The sequence below is a fragment of the Rattus norvegicus genome, chromosome 13, assembly GCF_036323735.1.
Source record: "Rattus norvegicus strain BN/NHsdMcwi chromosome 13, GRCr8, whole genome shotgun sequence".
Taxonomy (NCBI): Eukaryota; Metazoa; Chordata; class Mammalia; order Rodentia; family Muridae; genus Rattus; species Rattus norvegicus.
Genome location: NC_086031.1, coordinates 49,800,618 through 49,818,905, shown reverse-complemented (window position 1 = coordinate 49,818,905; position 18,288 = coordinate 49,800,618). Strand labels below are relative to the sequence as shown.

Genomic DNA, 18,288 nt, shown 5'->3' with positions numbered 1-18,288 from the left:
TAAAGCTATTTAAAACCAGAGCAGATATGCAGGGAACAGGCTTGTAACATAAACCAGCTGTCCCTCTTGAGAATCCCGATAAAGCAGACGCCAGAAGCCCAGGTCCAGAAGAGCAGGCTGGGAGCAGAGCTGAGGGCAGAAGTAGTCAACGTCAGAGACACTTCACGAGCCTCTGAGCCAGGTCCTGGGGAGGAGAGGGCTAGAACTCCGTTGGAAATGAAGTCGGGGGTTAAAAATGTTGTCTGGGCTGTTGGCTGCTTCTTATGGGCTAAGCGGCCTCTGGCAGATGGCTCTGCAGGCCTTGGTGAGTCCTCTCCATGAGCCCCAAGGCCACACACCATGTTGTCCTCACAGAAGTAGCCTCCAAGGCTGGAGTTGGTTACCCAAGAATGGCCACTCTCCTTGCTCTGTCAGTAAGAGTGTGGTGGAGAGGACTACTGGAATTTCCCCCAGGGTTGGAGACGTCATGGTGAGCTGTTTGGTCTGGCTCGCCCACTAGATCACTGGCTCAACCACTAGATCGTAAGATCGAGACCAAGCTTGTACTGCAGTTTGAATATTTATGTCCAGCAGCCCACGCAGAGTGACTGGAACAAGGTGGGGCTCAGGGGGTGACAAAAACTAAGAGGAAACTAAGTTGGGGGTCAGCTGACTCTCTCCACTCTCCCTCTCTCCACTCATCTTCTCAGCAGGTCCAAGCAGAATCTGAAGGACGTGTACTCCCACAGACCAGGCCCGACTTCCCAGGTGCCCCAAGCCCTGAGATCCCTGACCCTTCCAGACACTGTCAGATTCAGTCTCTTGTTTATAGCAAGTAAACCAGATTCGCCCAGCCCCTGCCATCTCTTCTCTCCTGATCCCCTTTACTTCTACCACTTAAGAGAGACAGGAATCACTCTATGCCAAAGCCCTTGCAAGGATCCTCTGCACACAAATCATCCACACCACCAGCCAACTCGTCCATCATTCAGCTGACACAGTTCCCTTCCCATGATCCTTAGCAGCCTCTGAGCCCAGTGACTTTGATCCCCAGCCCCAGGCTTATCCTGAGCCATGTGTGTCTCCATGCTGCCAGCAGGTCAGTCGCAGGACAAGCGGGGCCACAGGCAGGGGAGGGGCAGCATCCCAGGAAAGGGAGGGCTCAGGAAATCTGGGGAGCTTGGGAAAGGCAGAGGGAGGGAGGGAGAAGATTCAAGATGATGAGTACAGAAGCCAGACTGACCTCATAAAGAGCAAGACAGCCTGCTTCCCATGGAAGCCCCATTTTTTACATTGTATCTCAGTCTAGAACCTCCGGGAATCTATGAGTTGGTTTCCCTAAACCCTCCATGAACTTAATCTCCTTTCCAAGAGAGTCGATAACCTTTCAAACAGGTCATAGCCAGATTTCAGGGATGCCTGAAAGAGGAATCTGGGGGCATCTGTCCACACAGAGCACCCTCCTCCTAGAAAAACCAATGGGTTCTTATCTGGAGACTTAGTATCTTAGGTGTGGGACTTTTCCAGACAGCCACTTCTTGGCAGTCACACCAGTGCATAGCAAGATGGTCTGGAAGCAACTTAGAGGTCTGGTCATTACAAATAATCAGGTCTAGACAGAGAGGCAGAAAATCAGAAATGTGATGATTTGAAGAAGCATGCAGACAGTGCATGTGCACTGGGATACCCACGGTGACAGGATGTCCCCAGGCCACTGCAACAGCAGAGCAGGGAGGTAGACTTGCCACCAGGGGGCACTCAAACATCACCTCCTATGCACGCGCTGACATGGACGGACACACACACACACACACACACACACAAACACACACACCCCTACCTCTAGCTCCAGTCACTACCACACCCTTGTTCATCAGCTGTCTCCAGAGCAAAGCGGGAGGCAAAAGGAGCTGTGGAAGGCAGCTGCCCAGGACTCCCACCAACTGTCTGCTCACAGTGGGCACCCCAAAGAGAGGGTGCGGACAGAGCTCATTCAACTTCAAGCCTGCACCCAATGAGCATCCCCTCCACTGTCTCGGGGGCACCATGAGCCTCTCCTAAGAGTCTGTAGGACAGCTTCGCTTGCTTCAGAACTTCACTTGCCAAGGAACTCCCCAAAATTCACATCACGAACACCCAAGCCTTTTCGGTCACCTGCTTGAACTTTTGGAATTCAGAGAAGGGAAGGGCTTGGGGGTCACAGTCAACATGCTCAGCAGAACCAGAGAAGTTACACCCTCCACTGTCCGGGTGGCACATAGCTACCTTCCCTGCCCTGCCCAGATTTATACCAACCCTCAGTTGCAGATTGAATCCTTTCTCAGGATATACAGGATGGATGTTTCAGGCAAGTCTTCAGGGCCTGCTCCCTCCACCTCCAGCCTAGCAAAAACGGTGAGATCATATCATCTACAGGAGATTCTCAGAGGTAAGCCAGCCTGGATGCTGAAAGGGCCTTCACCCAGGACAAAAAAAAAAAAAAAAAATGGGGCTGGGGGGTGGGGGAAAACATGACACTGACTGACCGATTCTGTTCCATTAACTAGGGGAGCAGGGACCCAGTGTTACACTTACTAGCCATGTTCTGAGAAACTGTGGGATGCCCCAGGGCAAGTGGGTATGAGCAGCCTTGCACCCATTCTCCCTCAAGGCTGCTCCAGGTGAATCCAGAGCAGTCGTTAGGGAATCGGAGCTGGAATGGCTTAGATTGTAACCTCCTTCAGACTCCAGCCATAATAGAGTTGCAGGGTTTGTCGAGCATTTCTGGGTGGCTCAGCATTCTACAAGTGCACACGGGGTCATGGTTCTGAGGACTGGGGAGGAGGAAGCCTGGGGAGAAGTATGGAAGGGGGGTATGTGTAGTCTGCGCTTTTAAATGAGTTTTATGTGTCTTGCTTGTGCATATAACTGCGTACCGTGTTTATGCAGAGCCTACAGATTCCCTAAAACCGGGGTTTCAGACATTTGTAAGCCAATGTATAGGTGCTAGGAATTGAGCCTAGGTCCCCCGCAAGAGCAGCCAGGGCTCTTCACTGCTGAGCCATTCTCCCAGGTACGTACCATTTAGTCACAAAGTTAGGACCTTAAAATGGGAGGAGATGGGAGTGAGGGATGGGTTTCTTCTTCCAGCAGAGCCAATCGATGGTCCCTCAGTTCCCACAGTGGACTCCAGGAAAGCAAGGCCCATGGGAACAAACCCATCAACATTACCAGCCACTTATGCCTGAGACTGAATGAGTTTATCAGATCCTTCCTGGGGAAGGTTTTTTCTGGGTGAGAGAATAGGCATGGGGTAAGACAAAAGGGCACTGAGCTCCCGATCAGGGCAGCAGGATGGTGGGGAACACAGCACAAGCAGCGGATGTAGCACATGGGCTGCTCCTTTCCAGTCTGGCTTGAAAAAGCCTCAGGGAGCCATCAACAGGTCTAGGACATAGTGTGGAGATGTCACAGGCACACTGAGTGCCTGCCGGGAGCAGGCAAGACATAACTCTGGAGTTTGCAAAATAATGTGGCTTGATGCTGGAAGTGAGCAGGGCAAAGGGAGGCAGTCCCTAGGGAGGCAGTCCCTAGGGAGGACATGGAGACTCCATTAGCTGATGCGCCAGGGCTGTGCTTTGGGGCCTTCTGGGTTCAGGATATTTTGTATCTGCAGCGGGACAAGAAAGTACCAAAGCACATCTGCCCACAGTCTGGGCTGGAGAGGGGCTGGAGGAGTGCCATTCATGTTCCTGGCCCCCAAAGGCCCCGACCAGACTGTCCCAGAGGCAGAAAGGGAGTGGGGTCTGCAACGAAGGCCCTTGGGATGCAGGTTTGCAGGTCTGTCCTGACAGGGATCGTCACACCTGTGGGACAAAGGCCAATGAGAACAAGGAAAGGAGTTCCTAGGGCTGGGGAGCGGGGGAGGAGTGGCATCTCTGGATAAGAAAACACACCTTTGATCAACCAAGCCTTCACCCGCACTGGGAAAGATACCCAAAACCTAATGGTTAGATAGGGCACCCAAACTACAGCTCAGCCAAGCTAGTGCAAGGGCTCCCATGATTCTTGGGTCAGTCATCTGAGCACGCAGGGACAGGCAGAACCTGGGCACTCAGACCACACAACTCCAAACTGCCACCCTCTTAAGAGTAAGCACTTGGATAGGTTTGGGGGCCTTCCACTGTATCTTAGGGCCAGTCCCTCCGGCCCCACTCACCTCTGCATCCAGAGATGTGGTTGACTTGTTTCCCCACTGAGCCCTCTTGGTGGCTGATGCCTCTTTTCGTACCTCCTGATTGGGGCATCAGAGTAAAGAGCAGGAACTCAGACACAGGCAAAGAGGAACTTGAGTCCCCCACCTGTCCCCTACTCCAGATGTCTTTGTTTTTCGTGAAGGGAAGAGGACCCAGACACTCTCCTCTCTGCAGCTCTCCCCCCCTCAGACTGTGTCCTTACCCCACAGCCCCTGCCTCCAGCTCCACTTCTGGAATGACCCACTGCTGTTGAGCCTATCCCTCCCCTGACCTTGTAAGAAACATGTGGGTGAGGTCACCTGAGGACCGTGGTCTCCCGAATCCTGGGTCCTGCTTATCCACAGGTTAAGTTTGGATGTCACGACCCCTGACAGACGCAGATTCTCCTAGAAAGAAAATTTCCACCTTTGGGTTCAGAGTCGCTGACAACGGTAAGGCTTTTCCAAAGACCCTAGAATGGGGACAAGATTCTGTCCTCCACACAAGATTCTGTGACTCAGCACAAGCTATGTGTGCCTGGGACAGGCCCCACCCTGGGGAGTCTGCACCCAGTTAAGGAGACACAATCTCAGAAACGCAATGCCAAGTCAAGGTCCTGCCAACATTGACAGACAATACAGTTCTAACCTTGCCAAGGGTTAGGCCCAGGCTTCAAGGATGTTGGAGCCCAGCAGCTGGGATCTGGCCCTCACCTTTCGGATGGAGGTTGGTTCTGTGCGGTTCTGGCCTGACAGTTCCTTCTCAAAGAGGTGGCGCTTGCTGGCTACACCAGCAGGAGTGACAAGGACTTCGGTACGGGAGGAGCCTGGAGACCTGACGGATTCTGACCTCTGCAAAGCAGAGATGCGAGTGGCTGAGCTGCGACTGTGAGGTTCATAAATAGCGCCCTCCACCTTGGCAGGGGCTCCTGCTCTCACAGAGACACCCTCTGCTCCTACCTGGATGGCCGTGTGATATCTCTCCAGTTTCTCCCCTAGCTTGACTGTGCTAGCCGGCAGCCTCACACTGGCACTGTGGGAAGAGAAGACAGAAAGAAACAAACCAGGGAGGCCAGAATGAAATTCTGCAGGATGGCCAGGCCTGTCCCAGGGACTTGAAGAACCACTCCTGGTACCCAAAGATGCTGGCAAAGAGGGAGGACAGAAACTGATGAAGATGCCTTCATCGCAGAGTGGATTGCAACGACTCAGGCAGGGTGCAGTCTACAGACCTCAGGAACTTTCTCACCCCTGAGGAACAATCTGCCTACGTGATTTCAATCGGGCATCTCAGTATCAGAAGTACTTCCAACTTTTCCCTTCCTCCCTTCTCCATTCACACCCTGTCACCTCCACTAAAACACCTCAGTTCTCACAGGCTGGGCGGTCATGACAGCTCCTGTGAGCCCACCCTCCGTTTACACCGCTGCTGTCCCTGCATCCTGCCCGCTTAGGTGGCTATGTATTCAATGTGTCTCAAATGAGTTGCTTGTCTTTGGTCTCCTTTTGCCCCACCCACACCCCAGGCCCCAGGCCTAGGAACACAAGCCCTTACTAAAGGTTTAGCAGGCACGTGATACAGCACAGGTGGGTGTTGTGGTTTGCCCTGAAGTTATCTGTATTTTGATACTAATTCCACTGCCCCAAGGACAGTTGCCTAGTCAAGGACTCAGAACTCAGTGACTTCACCAGAACCACCTCCCCATTGAATTTGGAAAGTACAGGTGAGGGGCAGGTACAGGACAGAAGGAGGCCTATCATTGGAGAAGGATGGGTGGGAGAGAAGTCTGAAGGAAGAGGAGACTAGGAGAGAAAGGAAGAGACAGGAGACAGAGGAGAGAGAGAGGGGAGAAGCCATGGCAGGTGATGTTACGATTCTGCTCTGTGTATTTACAGGTTGTTATCAATGTTCCTAAGGGATGGATGGTACTGGGCTTTGTATGCTTAAGTGGGCAAGTATATGTTATCAATTGGGTCAAAGATTATTGTGTTGTGTGTTCTTTTATGTGAGGGTTTGAGTGTAAGAAAGTGTGCGACTGAGATGTGTATCCGCCAAGATATCTAGCAGATATCTTGGGACACGGTGGTGTGGACCAAGCGGGGAAATAGACAACTATTCATTTTATTTTTATATCTTTACGACAACCAGGTGGGTGAACCTTGTAACATCTGCACTACATTTTAGAGCTTTTTAAAAAAAAAAATGTTTGTCTATATTTCCTACTCCCACACCTTTGCACAATGTACCATCCTCCCTCTGCTTGGCTCAATGTTACAAAATCTCCATCTTCCTTCACGCATCCTGTGGCCCAGCGTAGCACAATAATGACAGGCAGGGGAAAATACGTATATACATATGACCAGAAAAAAGCGAGCAAGGCCTCCAGGCAGCTCACCTGCGGGTTAAGGTTGTTTCTGGGTTGTCTTTCTTGAGGCTCATCTGAAATAAGAAGGTAAGGTTGGTAAGTGAGGGTCTCAGGAAATCCACGCCCCTTCCCCAGGGAGGAATCTAGCTCTTCTCTTCCTTCTGAGAGTCCACCCCCACCTCAGAGTGCCAAGCCTTCATTAAAAGTCTTATCTGAAAGCACCTGCCTTCACCTTCCAGTGTGGGTCCAAAGCCCTTTCTCGGGCCCCCCCCTTGCCTTGCCAAGGGACCTGCTACAACCTGTATTTCTCTCTACCTCCTCAGTGACCATGAGCCTTGGGAGTACTGGTCAACCTCAGGCCTACCAGCTCTTTTTCAGAGCCTAGCATGCCTCGGGGCACAAGGCACATTCAATCAATGGAAGAACAAATGACCCAGTAAACAGAAGCAAGATTAAGTATTGAGACAGACCAGATGGAACTCTCCAATTTCATCACACGGCAGCAAGGCAGAGGCAGAGAACACAGGAGAGAAACTCTGCCCTGCCCCTACCTCCCAAGGAAGGACAGGGACTGTTGAAGACACAAGAGGGTTGATCCAGGCAATCTGGTCTGGCAAGTGCATCTTCCTGCAGTGCTGATCTAATCCACTAGGTGGGGCTGCTCACACTTATTTACACGCACACGCAGGTTTTCTACATCTTCAACCTGCTCTCTTTATTTAAAATGACTTATTTTGTTTGGGCACCCATAATTCAAAGCTTCTCTCTATCCAGTATAACCTACAGCTCTTGCTTCATGGGTACTGGTTTCATTTGCGTGTTCTGCAGCTGACTGGTGGGTGACTAGGGTCCCCAGGCTCTTACCCGGAAGGAGATGGTCCTGGGGCTGGAGCGCTTGAGGGAACTGCTGTAGGTGAGTGTGGGTGAAGATATGTCTGCATCTTCATCCTTGCTGGGAATTTTCACCTGAGTGAAACAAAGGTGTCAGACAAGAGTTCATCTTCCTCAGTACAATCGTAGGGTGCTCCTAGGCCCAAGCACCCCCAAACTTCAAGGGGGACCTCAGGTGGCCTGGCTCATCCCAGAAGCTACAGTTAGAAGAAGAGAGTCAGTTGGACTACCTGTGTCTCACTCTTTGCCATGCCATGGCTATATAGTCCCATGTAGCCCGGCTACCAGGTAGAGCTTTAGTTTTGGAAGGATCTGAAGCTTCCTAAGAGTTTGCTATATAGACTTAGGCTCCCATACTTAATGGGTGCAGGTTTCCCTGGAAGGCTCTGTAGTGGACAGGAGACAAGGCTACCCTGGCTCTGAGCATAAATAAATGTCTTAGGAGCTGGAGCCTAGGACCTGGATGAGGATGTGATTAGAGAAGCCAGGTTTTCCCTGCACATGGTCCCTTGCAGGTCCAACAGTCTGTCTCTGACTCGGTGTCCTATTCTGACAGTAACTAGGAAAAACAAGGAGAGAAGAAGCCCCCGATGCCAGCTCAAAAATGGGAGGAGCCACAAGCCACAAGGGCTGGACTGCAGTGAGGTCTGCTAGAGCCGGCAAGAGAGAGACAGAACGGGATCAATGCCAACCTGCAGTGTGACGGGTAGGAAGCGAGACGCTTTAGTCGGCGGGTCTGGTGCGCTCTGCTCTGCAGAGGAAGGTGGGCTCTTCCCAGGGAGGGCCCTTCCGCTGACCTCCCTCGTGGTGGCCTGGCTTCCCCCAGGGGTCTGGGGCTGCTCTGACACCGCTGCCTTCTTTGGAGTCAGCTTCGTCTCTGAGACCAGTGGCTTCTCGAAGATGGACGCTTTCTCCGACACCAGCTTCCTCTCCTGCATCTTCTCAGAGACGGTGGCTTTTTCTAGAACTGGAGGGGACCTTCTCTCTGGTGCTGCTGTCTTCAGGGACACAAGTGTCTTCTCAGGGGCTGGTGACTTCTCTGTCACACTTGTTCTTTCTGGAACCAACTTCTCTGGTCTTTTCTCGGTTGGAGACGCTTTCTCTGTGGCTGTCCCCTTCTCTGAGGGGCAGGCTTTCTCCGAAACCAGTCTCTTGGCGGACACTGGGGTTTTCTCTGAGACAGGCGATTTCTGCTGAGCTGCTGTCTCCTCTGGACGCCCCTTTTCTCCTTCCACAAGCTCTCTGCTCTTTAGACATTCTTCTTCCTGGGCCCAAGGGCCTCGCTGCTCCCGACTCAGTCTCCGGCGAGGCAGGGACTCCACTTTCTTCTTAGGCACAAGGGGCTGCGACACGGTCTGCTCAGGGCCCAGGCTGTCCCTTTCCTCCTCTGCCTCTACCTTCTCCTGTCCCGGAGCCTGGACAGCCCCTACCACCTGCTGCCTCTGTCTCCGCCCCTTTCTGGTCCTGAGGATGGCCTGGAACTCTTCGCCTTCGTCTTTGGAGGCTGGAGGGGATGGCTTGGAGACCTCTGCTTCCTCCACACTGGGCAGCCTAAATCAAAAAAGACACAGGGAGAGAAGATGGACAGAATCAGATGATATCCGGAGTGAGGGTGACCCTGAGTATAGCTGCCTCCATGAAATGCCTCCAGGCCCACCAACTGCTCCCTCTCCCTCCCCACCACTATTTTTAAAATAATCACTTCTACGTATTCTGTGTGCTCAGTGTCACTTAAACAAAGCACCCTGGGCTCTAAAAATATTAAAAAAATAATAAAAAATAAAACAATCGGGGTTGGGGATTTAGCTCAGTGGTAGAGCGCTTGCCTAGCAAGCGGAAGGCCCTGGGTTCGGTCCCCAGCTCCGAAAAAAAGAAAAAAGAAAAAAAATAAAAAAATAAAACAATCGGGCTGGAGAGATGGCTCAGCGGATAAGAGCACTGACTGATCTTCCTGAGGTCCTGAGTTCAAATCCCAACAACCACATGATGGCTTACAACCATCTGTGATGGGATCCGATGCCCTCTTCTGGTGTGTCTGAAGACAGCTATTGTATACTCATATAAATAAAATAAACAAATCTTTAAATTCCCAGATTCCTATACAGAGGACAGTGAACTGTTCAACCACAATTGCTAACATTGATCAAGCAATGGCTTTATAGGTTCTAGGCCTGGGGAAACATTGACTGGGAGAGCTCAAAGGAATGAGTATAGTTTCTGGCCATCAGAGCCTAGAGGCAGCCATGGGAGCTAACTGGTAGGGAGCTAAAAGGAAAACCCAAGGCTTCTGAGACACCATTCTATTACCCTGCCTGTCACATGGGTATGTCCAGAACACAGTGATGGCAGTAGGTTTGGGTCAGCCCAGGGGACACAGCCTGACCTTTCCTCATTGCTGGAGGGGAGAGGGGAGCAAGATAACAAAACAAACAAAAACCTGTGTAAAACTCTGAGGCAGTGGTCTCCATCTAAAGGAGTCTGTCTGTCTGTGCCTCCTGTCCCCGCTTTTTCATGTGATTTCACGTACATCTACTCACTGACTGAGCCCTTCAATTCTATAAATTGAGCTTGTTGGATAGCTCCCAGGATAAGAGGTATCCCATGAGAGCAAAGCCCTATCACGTGGGCAACATTCAGAAACTTCTGGGTCCTTCTCTTCCTTTCCCTCATAATCCCCAAACCTAGCTGTCATGACTGTCCCCTTTTGCTTCCCTCAGAGTCCGGAAGATTAGAGTACTGGGACGCTTGACAAATCTGGATGAACACTGGCCATGCTCACTAGGTATAGGACCTCAGTGAGTTAGCATGCTTCTGTGACCCTCTCCTGTTGTAAAACAGGTTATGAACACCGTGAGGACTAAGGGAGCTGCATTATAAAATGTCCAGCAGAGAAGGGCTCATGGACAGCTTCACCAAACAGCACCTGGGAGTGTATCAACAAGGGTAGAAACCGTGCTTGGGCTAAGGATGGGTCTAGAGATGATGAGGAATTTGAAGTTCATCTTCCCACCATCAGGCTTATCCCAGGACCGAATCCTTAGCAGGTCAAACTGATTTCACATAGTCTTGCTGGGACAGCTAAGACCCCACTTCCACTCAGAATGATAAAATGACGTTCAGAACCCAACCCAAGCAAGTACCTCTCCACAGATCTCTGAGCTCCATTCTGGGTGAGTTTTGGAGATTCATCCTCTGTGGTTGAACTCAGGTTGCGGTGCCTCCGCCTGCGTTCACGCTCCTGTTCCTCTTCATCCTCCAAAGTCCTCTGCCGGGCCAGGCTAGGAGAAGGAAGTGGGGATCAGCACAGCCCAGGGCCAGGTGAACGCCTTCCCTAGCCAGACTTGGAGAAGACGTATTGCCTGAAGGCAGCCCTGCTGCCAGAGGCCCTGGGGCACTCCAGTACAGATTATTGGGACAGAGGTGGGTTATACATGCAAATACACACCAGATTTCAAAGACCCAGGATGAAGAAGAGAAGTGCAAGGTTTCTCATTGAAACAGTGTAACTTTCTGTGATGGCCTCTGCCTATAGTAACAGCTATCTAGAAGGCTTTTAGCCTAGGAACTTAAGGCTACCCTGTGCTACATCTGTATCAAAGAAAAGAGTGAGTGTGTGAGTTAGTGTGTGTGTGTGTGTGTGTGTGTGAGAGAGAGAGAGAGAGAGAGAGAGAGACAGACAGACAGACAGACAGACAGACCAAGAGACAGAGATGGGGGGAAGGGAGGGAGAGGGAGAGGGAAATGGAGAGAGAGAATGTATATTAATTCCATGTTGAAATGATCACTTTTAGATATAGTAAAGCAAATGAGATTTAATTTTCCCCTTTTACTTCTTTCAGGTGACTATTAGATAATTTAATGTTTCAGAGTAGCTTCTGTCTACACGGTTTGCAGCGATGTCTCCTTAGATCACAGTTTCTCCACAGTTTCTCCTGATATTTCAGACAGATAATTCCTTTTGAGGAGGTGCCCTGGACCATAAGTACTGAGCAGCAAGCACCCTTAGATGCCAGTAGCAGCAGCCTCACCCCGTTGTGACAAACAAATACAGTCTCCAGCATTACCAAATAGCTCCTTGGAGTTACAGTAGCCCTAGCTGAGAACCTCTGCGTGTGCCGGATTATACTGTGGGAACAGATTATCTCTGGATAACAGGAACAGGGAAAGGTGACCTTGACAATGCCCTCTCTCTTCTTAGTCCTCCACTGACAACAACCGAGGAGTTCCCTCAAAGTTGCTCATCCCTCACAGAAGCCCTTAGCCACTGATGGTGAGAGACGAAGAGATCCATGGTAGACTTTCCCTTCTCAGGGACGTTTAAAGCTGTCTTCTACTTGCCTGGGGCAGCAAGGGGACTCTGCCACCCAGCAATCCAATCAGCCCACGCTTCAGCCCTTCTCACCATCTTTATCCACCTGCCCTACCAAACCCCACCTTCCCTCCCCCCAAGCACACATAACCACTCAAGGGCTCTAAGAATGGCACCCCTAGTCTGTAACCAAGTTTGGGTATTAAGGGAAGTAGACCTTGGCATATCTCTTTCTCTTAAATTCTGCCCTTGAAGAGGCAACTTTTTAAAGGCGCACTGTGTTGGCTTGCCGCTGAAGAAGGAAATAGAGACAAAACATTCCTCAAAGGGATGTTTACTTATATATCCATTATAATAAGGTATAGTTTGCTAGCCATACTTAACTATTACACTCAGGAGATTTCTTAGAGAGGGGAGAAAGAGTCTTTTTAAAGTGGACTAATCAGTTATGTTAAAAAAAAAAACTGTCAGCAAGAGACAGAAATCAAAACCCTAGGAGGAAGGTGGCTACCCCTATCATTAATTATTTCCTAACACTACTGCAAAACTCACTATTTGTATACAACTGAATTGCATCTAAAAATGCATGGGTGGACCTGCATTTAAGGGTCCTGGTTCCTAGTCACCTTGCTTTTGGGCAAGTCACTTCCTGTATCTCTTCACTGTTGGAGAGGACAATTATTTTCTCAGGCTAGGTCCCACATTTTTACAGTCAATATTCTCTGACCAAATGCTTTCTGAGAGCCCACGGGCTGGGCATAATTCTGGGAGCTAAAACACAACAGGAAGAAAATAACATATCTCCCTTCATAGAGGCTGGTGGAGTCACACAATAAGGAAACAAACCCAGGAAAGGAGCCAATGGTCATATCTGGTGGCATAGGGTCCCAGGAGGGGTTGAGTGCAAAGCCCCGGTATGAGAGCCAGATGCTCAGGGGGAGATGGTAGGCTAGGGACAGCCTGCAGAGGAACTACTCGGGGGAATAAGGACAGAGCAGCAGGCTGTGGAGACCTCTGGTATCTCACACAGTGACCAGCATACATCAAAAGTGCCAACAAATGTGGGAAAGCATGTGTAAATGTCACTGTCAGAACCCAGGACTGGGTCTGGAGAGATGGCTCAGCAGTTAAGAGCACTGGCTGCTCTTCTAGAGGTCCTGAGCTCAATTCCCAGCAACCGCATGGTGGCTCAAACCATCTGTAATGGGATCCGATGCACTCTTCTGGTGTGTCTGAAGACAGCTACGGTGTACTCATATAAATAAAATAAATATTTTAAAAGAAAACAAACAAACAAACAGAAGAACCCAGGACTCTCCTCTCCTGAGGAATTGCACCAACTCAATGCAAAAGAATACAAACAGAGAGCTAGTTGGAGCCCCAAAGGCAATCTACCCCTGTCTACACAGGGAAGGGTTTGTCTGCTCATCACCCCAGGAACGGAGCTACCTTAGAAGAGAACCTTCTGGAATATCTCAATTTAACCATTATGATGGCAACATCAATTCTCCTGTTTACCTCAGTCACAGTTGTCTTCCACCTAATGCAAATGAAAGGGGACCAGGGACCTTTCCCTTTGTCCTTGACCATGGATAGTAAACAGGACGCCCCTGGGCCTTCACCTGAGCCCTGTGATCTTTGTATATTTTACAGACTCCTCCTTTGTTCACTTCCACACTGCACATGAACCTACAGTCCCTTAGCCAGGGTCTGACGTCCCACTCTCCCCCGCCAACTTCTGCTGGTTTGCAAAGGAGGACACTGCTCCTTCTCCCACTCTGCCTGCTCCCTGCCCCTGTCCTAGACTGGGAAGAATGTCTACCCTCCAGAGAGAGCCATATCCAGAGGAGAGTGAACACTCCCCAACCCACACCCAGCAGGGTTAGGCTGGAGCTTCCAGGATTCCCTGAGCAACACTGTTCTCAGATGCTGCTCACTGCCCTTGGGGAAAGCAGGGGCGTTGTTTGCCCTCCACTGGGGCCCTATGTGCTGGGCCAAAAGCCTAAACCAGGACTCCTCAAACATGACTCATAACCAGGTTGGGTGAGAGCCGGCTGCAGAAGTCAGGGCCAGCTGTCAGTGTTTCCAAGACCCCAACACTCAAGAAAGGCAATGTGATCAGAAATCACGGGGCCACCCTTCAACTGCTGACACCCAGCAAACATGCGACCTCTCATTATCTCACCCCAGCGGGGGGGGGGGGGGGATGATGTTATCTCTCATAAGCGAAGATTATTGGCCTTTAAAGACGTGAACTGACATGGAAGAGAAAGAAGGGCAAAGGTCGGTTCCTTAGCAGGTGCAACCATTGAAATCCCAGTAATAAATCAATTACTGGGGGCTTAAAACAGGGCTTGGAATTCAAATATGGTGAAAAATGAATCAAACGGTAAAAGAATGAAGACACATAGGTGAGCACTAGTGGGTCAGCACTTACTACAGCACCAGAGGCTGGCCTAAGGACCTCACAAATACCACTGATGTTCACCCATACAAGGCTCTGAGCAAGGCGGTGCTACCCAACTCAAATTTGAGAAACCTGAGGCTTAGAGGAGTTCGCAACTTTCTGGAGAAGGCACGGCTACAGAAAAGGAGGACCCAAGACCACCCATCTGTGTCATCCTCTCAAAGCCTCGTGCCCTAACCCAAACACCAGGGACCAGGAAAAAATGCCTCAGTGTCCTGGTTAGGACGTCAGTGCTGGTCCTAAACCAGCGTATAACAGCTGAGCCCTCGGAAGAAAAAATGGGAGCTCCCCTAAGCAGGAGGGAAGAGACAGCCGGGCTCAGGGTGCAGCTGGGAGAACAGCTGGGGAAAGCCAGTGACCATGGAGCCCTAGAGCCAGGCCCTATGTGGATCCCACAGGCCCTAACACAGCTGGGGGACTTGGCAGGTGATACTGCAGCCCAGCCAAGCAGCTCACAATTCACACCCCTCCACACCCTTTTCTCCAACTCCTGGCCTTCACTGGGGGACACACTTCCCTCTCTGCCTCCAGGTGAGGCTGCGGTTCCTCCCCATTCCTGATTCACCAAACCCCACCCTTTCTCTTGGATGACTGAAGTGTAACTGCCCTGTTACACTTAGGAGTAGTAGAACCCATTTCCCCGAGAGGTCACAGAGAAGCCTGTTACAGGCCAGACGAGGGCTCAGCTGCTCTGGTTTAAGTAGCTAGAAGGTACGTGAAGATGTCCCAGAAGCATTTAGTGGCTCCTGGGGTTCAAAGAACTGGGCATGGGAAAGGAGAGAACAGTGGAAGGACCCTAGGTGTGACTGTGACTTCGGGCCAGTTTAGCTCTTGAGCAGGCAGGCCTCGGGCTTCCCTTCCACACGCTGAGGAGTTTTGGTGGGTGGTCTGCACCAGACTGTCTGAAGAAAGGTATCAGAAGAATCCAGAGAAGCATGAGAGGTGAGAAGGCTGTTTAAGGGCCAGGCAAGGAAATGATTAACCAGTGGCCACTTAGTCCCAGGGCTGAGATCCACCCCTCACCCCCCACAGACAGGCTGGCACGTCCTCACTGGTCACCAGGTCGGCACATGGAAGAAAGGACAAGACAGACTGGGCAAGCAGCTCACTGCTGCCCCATCCTGGGCCTGCAGCTTAGAGTCTCACAGCTGAGGACAGGGAGTGCAGGCTCACCCTATCTCAGCCTTGGCTCTAGTTGAGGCCACCTTTGTCACGCCCTCAGCACAGTTGGTTGACGTGACTCACACCCTTTCCTGTGGCCAGCTGAGGCTTGTTGCTCACTAAGAGAACGGAGCAGGAACGGTCCTGTGTTCCAGGTGCCTCATCAGGGAGACTGTGGGCAGCACCTGCAGCTGCCCACGGGGTTCCATGAAAGCGAGGCAGGGAGGCCAGACTAGGTCCTGCATAGCAGGACTGGTTCCCCAGGGCTTCTCTAGCACTTAGCCTGGATATCCCACGGGAACTCAGTCCCGCCCCTGAAGCCATGTGAGTCTATGCCCAATTGAGCAGTAGTCAAGGTACCATCATATCTCATTCCCATTAGTCCTCCCAGACAAATCCCCTACACACATGCACATGCGCACACACACACACACACACACATGCTCACACACATGCTCACACATGCTTACACACACACACACACACATACACACACTCACATAAACTCACACCACAGCCAGGCTATTAGAAAAAAAAAAAATCACCAACACCCTCATCAATCTGGGCCCTTCTGAAGAAGTAGGACCTGTTTTGTATTTTTAACAATACACAGAACTAATGTCTTCAACAGCCACCTAGATGGAGCGTCCCGGGAGCAAACCCAGCTGCCCGCAGACATCTCATCTCTGCACAGGCCACAAATCAGCTCACCCACACACAGGCTACACAATATGCATCTGAGCCTGCATTCATAGGCGTGGATATGTCCACACCCAGAAACAAAGACACTCCCGCACCAACCCCAGGCACACTGACCCACAGAGTCCAAGGCCTTGCCCCCGCACCAACTCCACCCTCAGCACATACCTTCCCTGGGGTGTGTCTGACCTCTCAGGGTAGCGTGAGTTCCCCTTTCCAGAGCAGCAGCTCCCATCCTCCCCGGAGCTTATCTTTCCCCTTCTCGAGATACTACCGTGCCTCTCTGCTCTGAGACTGAGGGGCAACCATACTTCAGAGCAGTGTCCAAAGGCTCTGAGGAGGAAGTCCTCAAACCAAATGGTGAGCTTCTGTGACAGACAAGAGACTGAAGAACTCTGAAGCCCTCAGGGAGGTCCTGACGGGCAGCAGCTCTCAGGTGGTGGGAATGCGTGAGCGATGCCTTGATAGGCGGTGGTACCCATGCCGGGCTGCACCTGCAGATATAGCTCTGACCCCACCAAAGACCTGAAGACCTAAGGCCCACTTGAGAGAAGCCAAGAGGCCAATTTCACACTGACTGGAGCGTGAGGAATAGAAGGAGCAGGGCCCCGTAGGAGCTTGTTACCTTAGGACAAAGGATGCATTCCGAGTTAGGGACTCTGTGAGAGGGGTGAGAGGAACTGGAAGAACCGATGCTCATTCCAACACTTCTGGAGAGGGAGGGGCAGCTCCAAGAGGAGGCACAAAGAGAGGGGCTGCCTCCTAGATACCCGCCCCTCCTTGCGCTTCTCTGACCCTGGATAGGCTGTCCAGGGGGGCAGAAATGGCAAATATTGAGACCAGTTCACAAAAACAAGATTGTAGCACAGACAAGGATACCATCTTGCCTCTGGCATAGATACCACTCCAAACGTCGTGCTCAGAATCTGAGCCTCTCTTTGGGATAGGGGTGGGGGGAGCTGCTTTCTCTGATCCTGTTCACACACCCGGGTTCTGTTGACTCCATAAGGTGGGGCTAAAGGACACTTCCCAGACCCACTCTAAAACTCTTAAAAGAGGCACAGAGACTGAGGGTCCGCTCAAGAGTAAGTCTTGGGGTAAATCTTGAACTTTCCCAGCCGCCTAAAACGTTCCCTTGCGCTCACAGACAGAGGCACCCTGGGCGGTCCAGGCGGCCGACAAGCCCACCCTTAAAGACTTAAGAGGACAGGAAGCTGAGGAGCAGGGAGACCACCCTCTCTGTCACCTGAGGGAACCAGAGTTTAGTCTTAATTCTGTCCCCAGCGAAGAGCAACAAGACCACGGTCTCACTTCGTCGGGGGAGCAGGCCTGTGTCCGGAAGAGGAGATCCGGAGGGGCGCAGCTGTCCCCCAACCCCGAGCCACCCGGCTCCGGTGGCTGCACTCACCTAGACAGCGCGGACCAGTCCTTTCTGCTGACCGACATGCTGCCGAGCCCCGCGGCCGCCGCGTGCCGAGCTCAGTGCTCCGCCGCTCACCTGCAGCCCCTCCCCGCGCCAGGTAGGGTCACATGGCCGCTTATCTCAGCCTGGCTCGGCCCCGCGCCGCAGCGCTCCCATTCGCCCGCCCCGGGAGCGGCCTCTGAGGTGTGGGCGTCCCAGACAAAGCCGCGCAGATCTCTGCCGGGGCGGGTCTCCCGCGCGGCCGATCTGCGGGATGGTCGCACCGAGCTGCGGGCTGCACCCAAGCCGGGGCTAGCGCGGGGCTGCTCTGCTGCCTGGGGCGAGGGCGGGAGACTTCCTGCCCAGAACCAGTTGGACCAGCTTGGCGCCCGCCCGCGTCTTCCTTGGGAGTCGTGGTCCAGAGTGCCAGGGAGTCGGGGAGAGGGGTGGAACCCAAAGATCGGGGTCAGGCTGAGCTCTCTGCCTGGAAATCGACTTAGCCTGCAGAAACCCTAGAGCTGGAAGCTAAGGAGAAAAGTTAGATCAGGTACCGTAATCTTGGGTGTAGAATGCCAGCAGAGGTGAAGAAGTGAGGGGCTCCTAGAAAACATCCTAGGGGTTAGAAACTACCTGGAAGACTCGGCTTAGATAAGCAGGTAGTGTGTGAGAAAACCCAGGCTCTCCTAAAATCGACTTAAGCTCCTCCACACGGAGTGGACACCGCTATGACAAACCATAGGCGCCAAAAGCACGGTCCTTGCTCCTTGATATCCACAGTGGGCTAAAGGGTCAGGAAGCACA

The 18,288-nt window shown here is 51.9% G+C and overlaps 1 protein-coding gene across 1 annotated transcript; it reads right to left on the bottom strand.

Annotated features, from left to right (window-relative positions):
- Positions 1 to 3,196: 3,196 nt before the first annotated feature.
- Lad1 (ladinin 1) lies at positions 3,197 to 17,559 on the bottom strand. The gene is made up of 10 exons (NM_001107942.2): positions 17,494 to 17,559; positions 10,590 to 10,727; positions 8,142 to 9,000; positions 7,423 to 7,524; positions 6,589 to 6,632; positions 5,153 to 5,225; positions 4,907 to 5,044; positions 4,514 to 4,600; positions 4,178 to 4,252; positions 3,197 to 3,824 (listed from the first exon to the last, which is right to left on the bottom strand). Exons 1-10 carry the CDS (start codon positions 17,529 to 17,531, stop codon positions 3,819 to 3,821), a joined length of 1,560 nt encoding a protein of 519 aa, NP_001101412.2. The 5' UTR covers positions 17,532 to 17,559; the 3' UTR covers positions 3,197 to 3,818.
- Between the last annotated feature and the right edge of the window lie 729 nt (positions 17,560 to 18,288).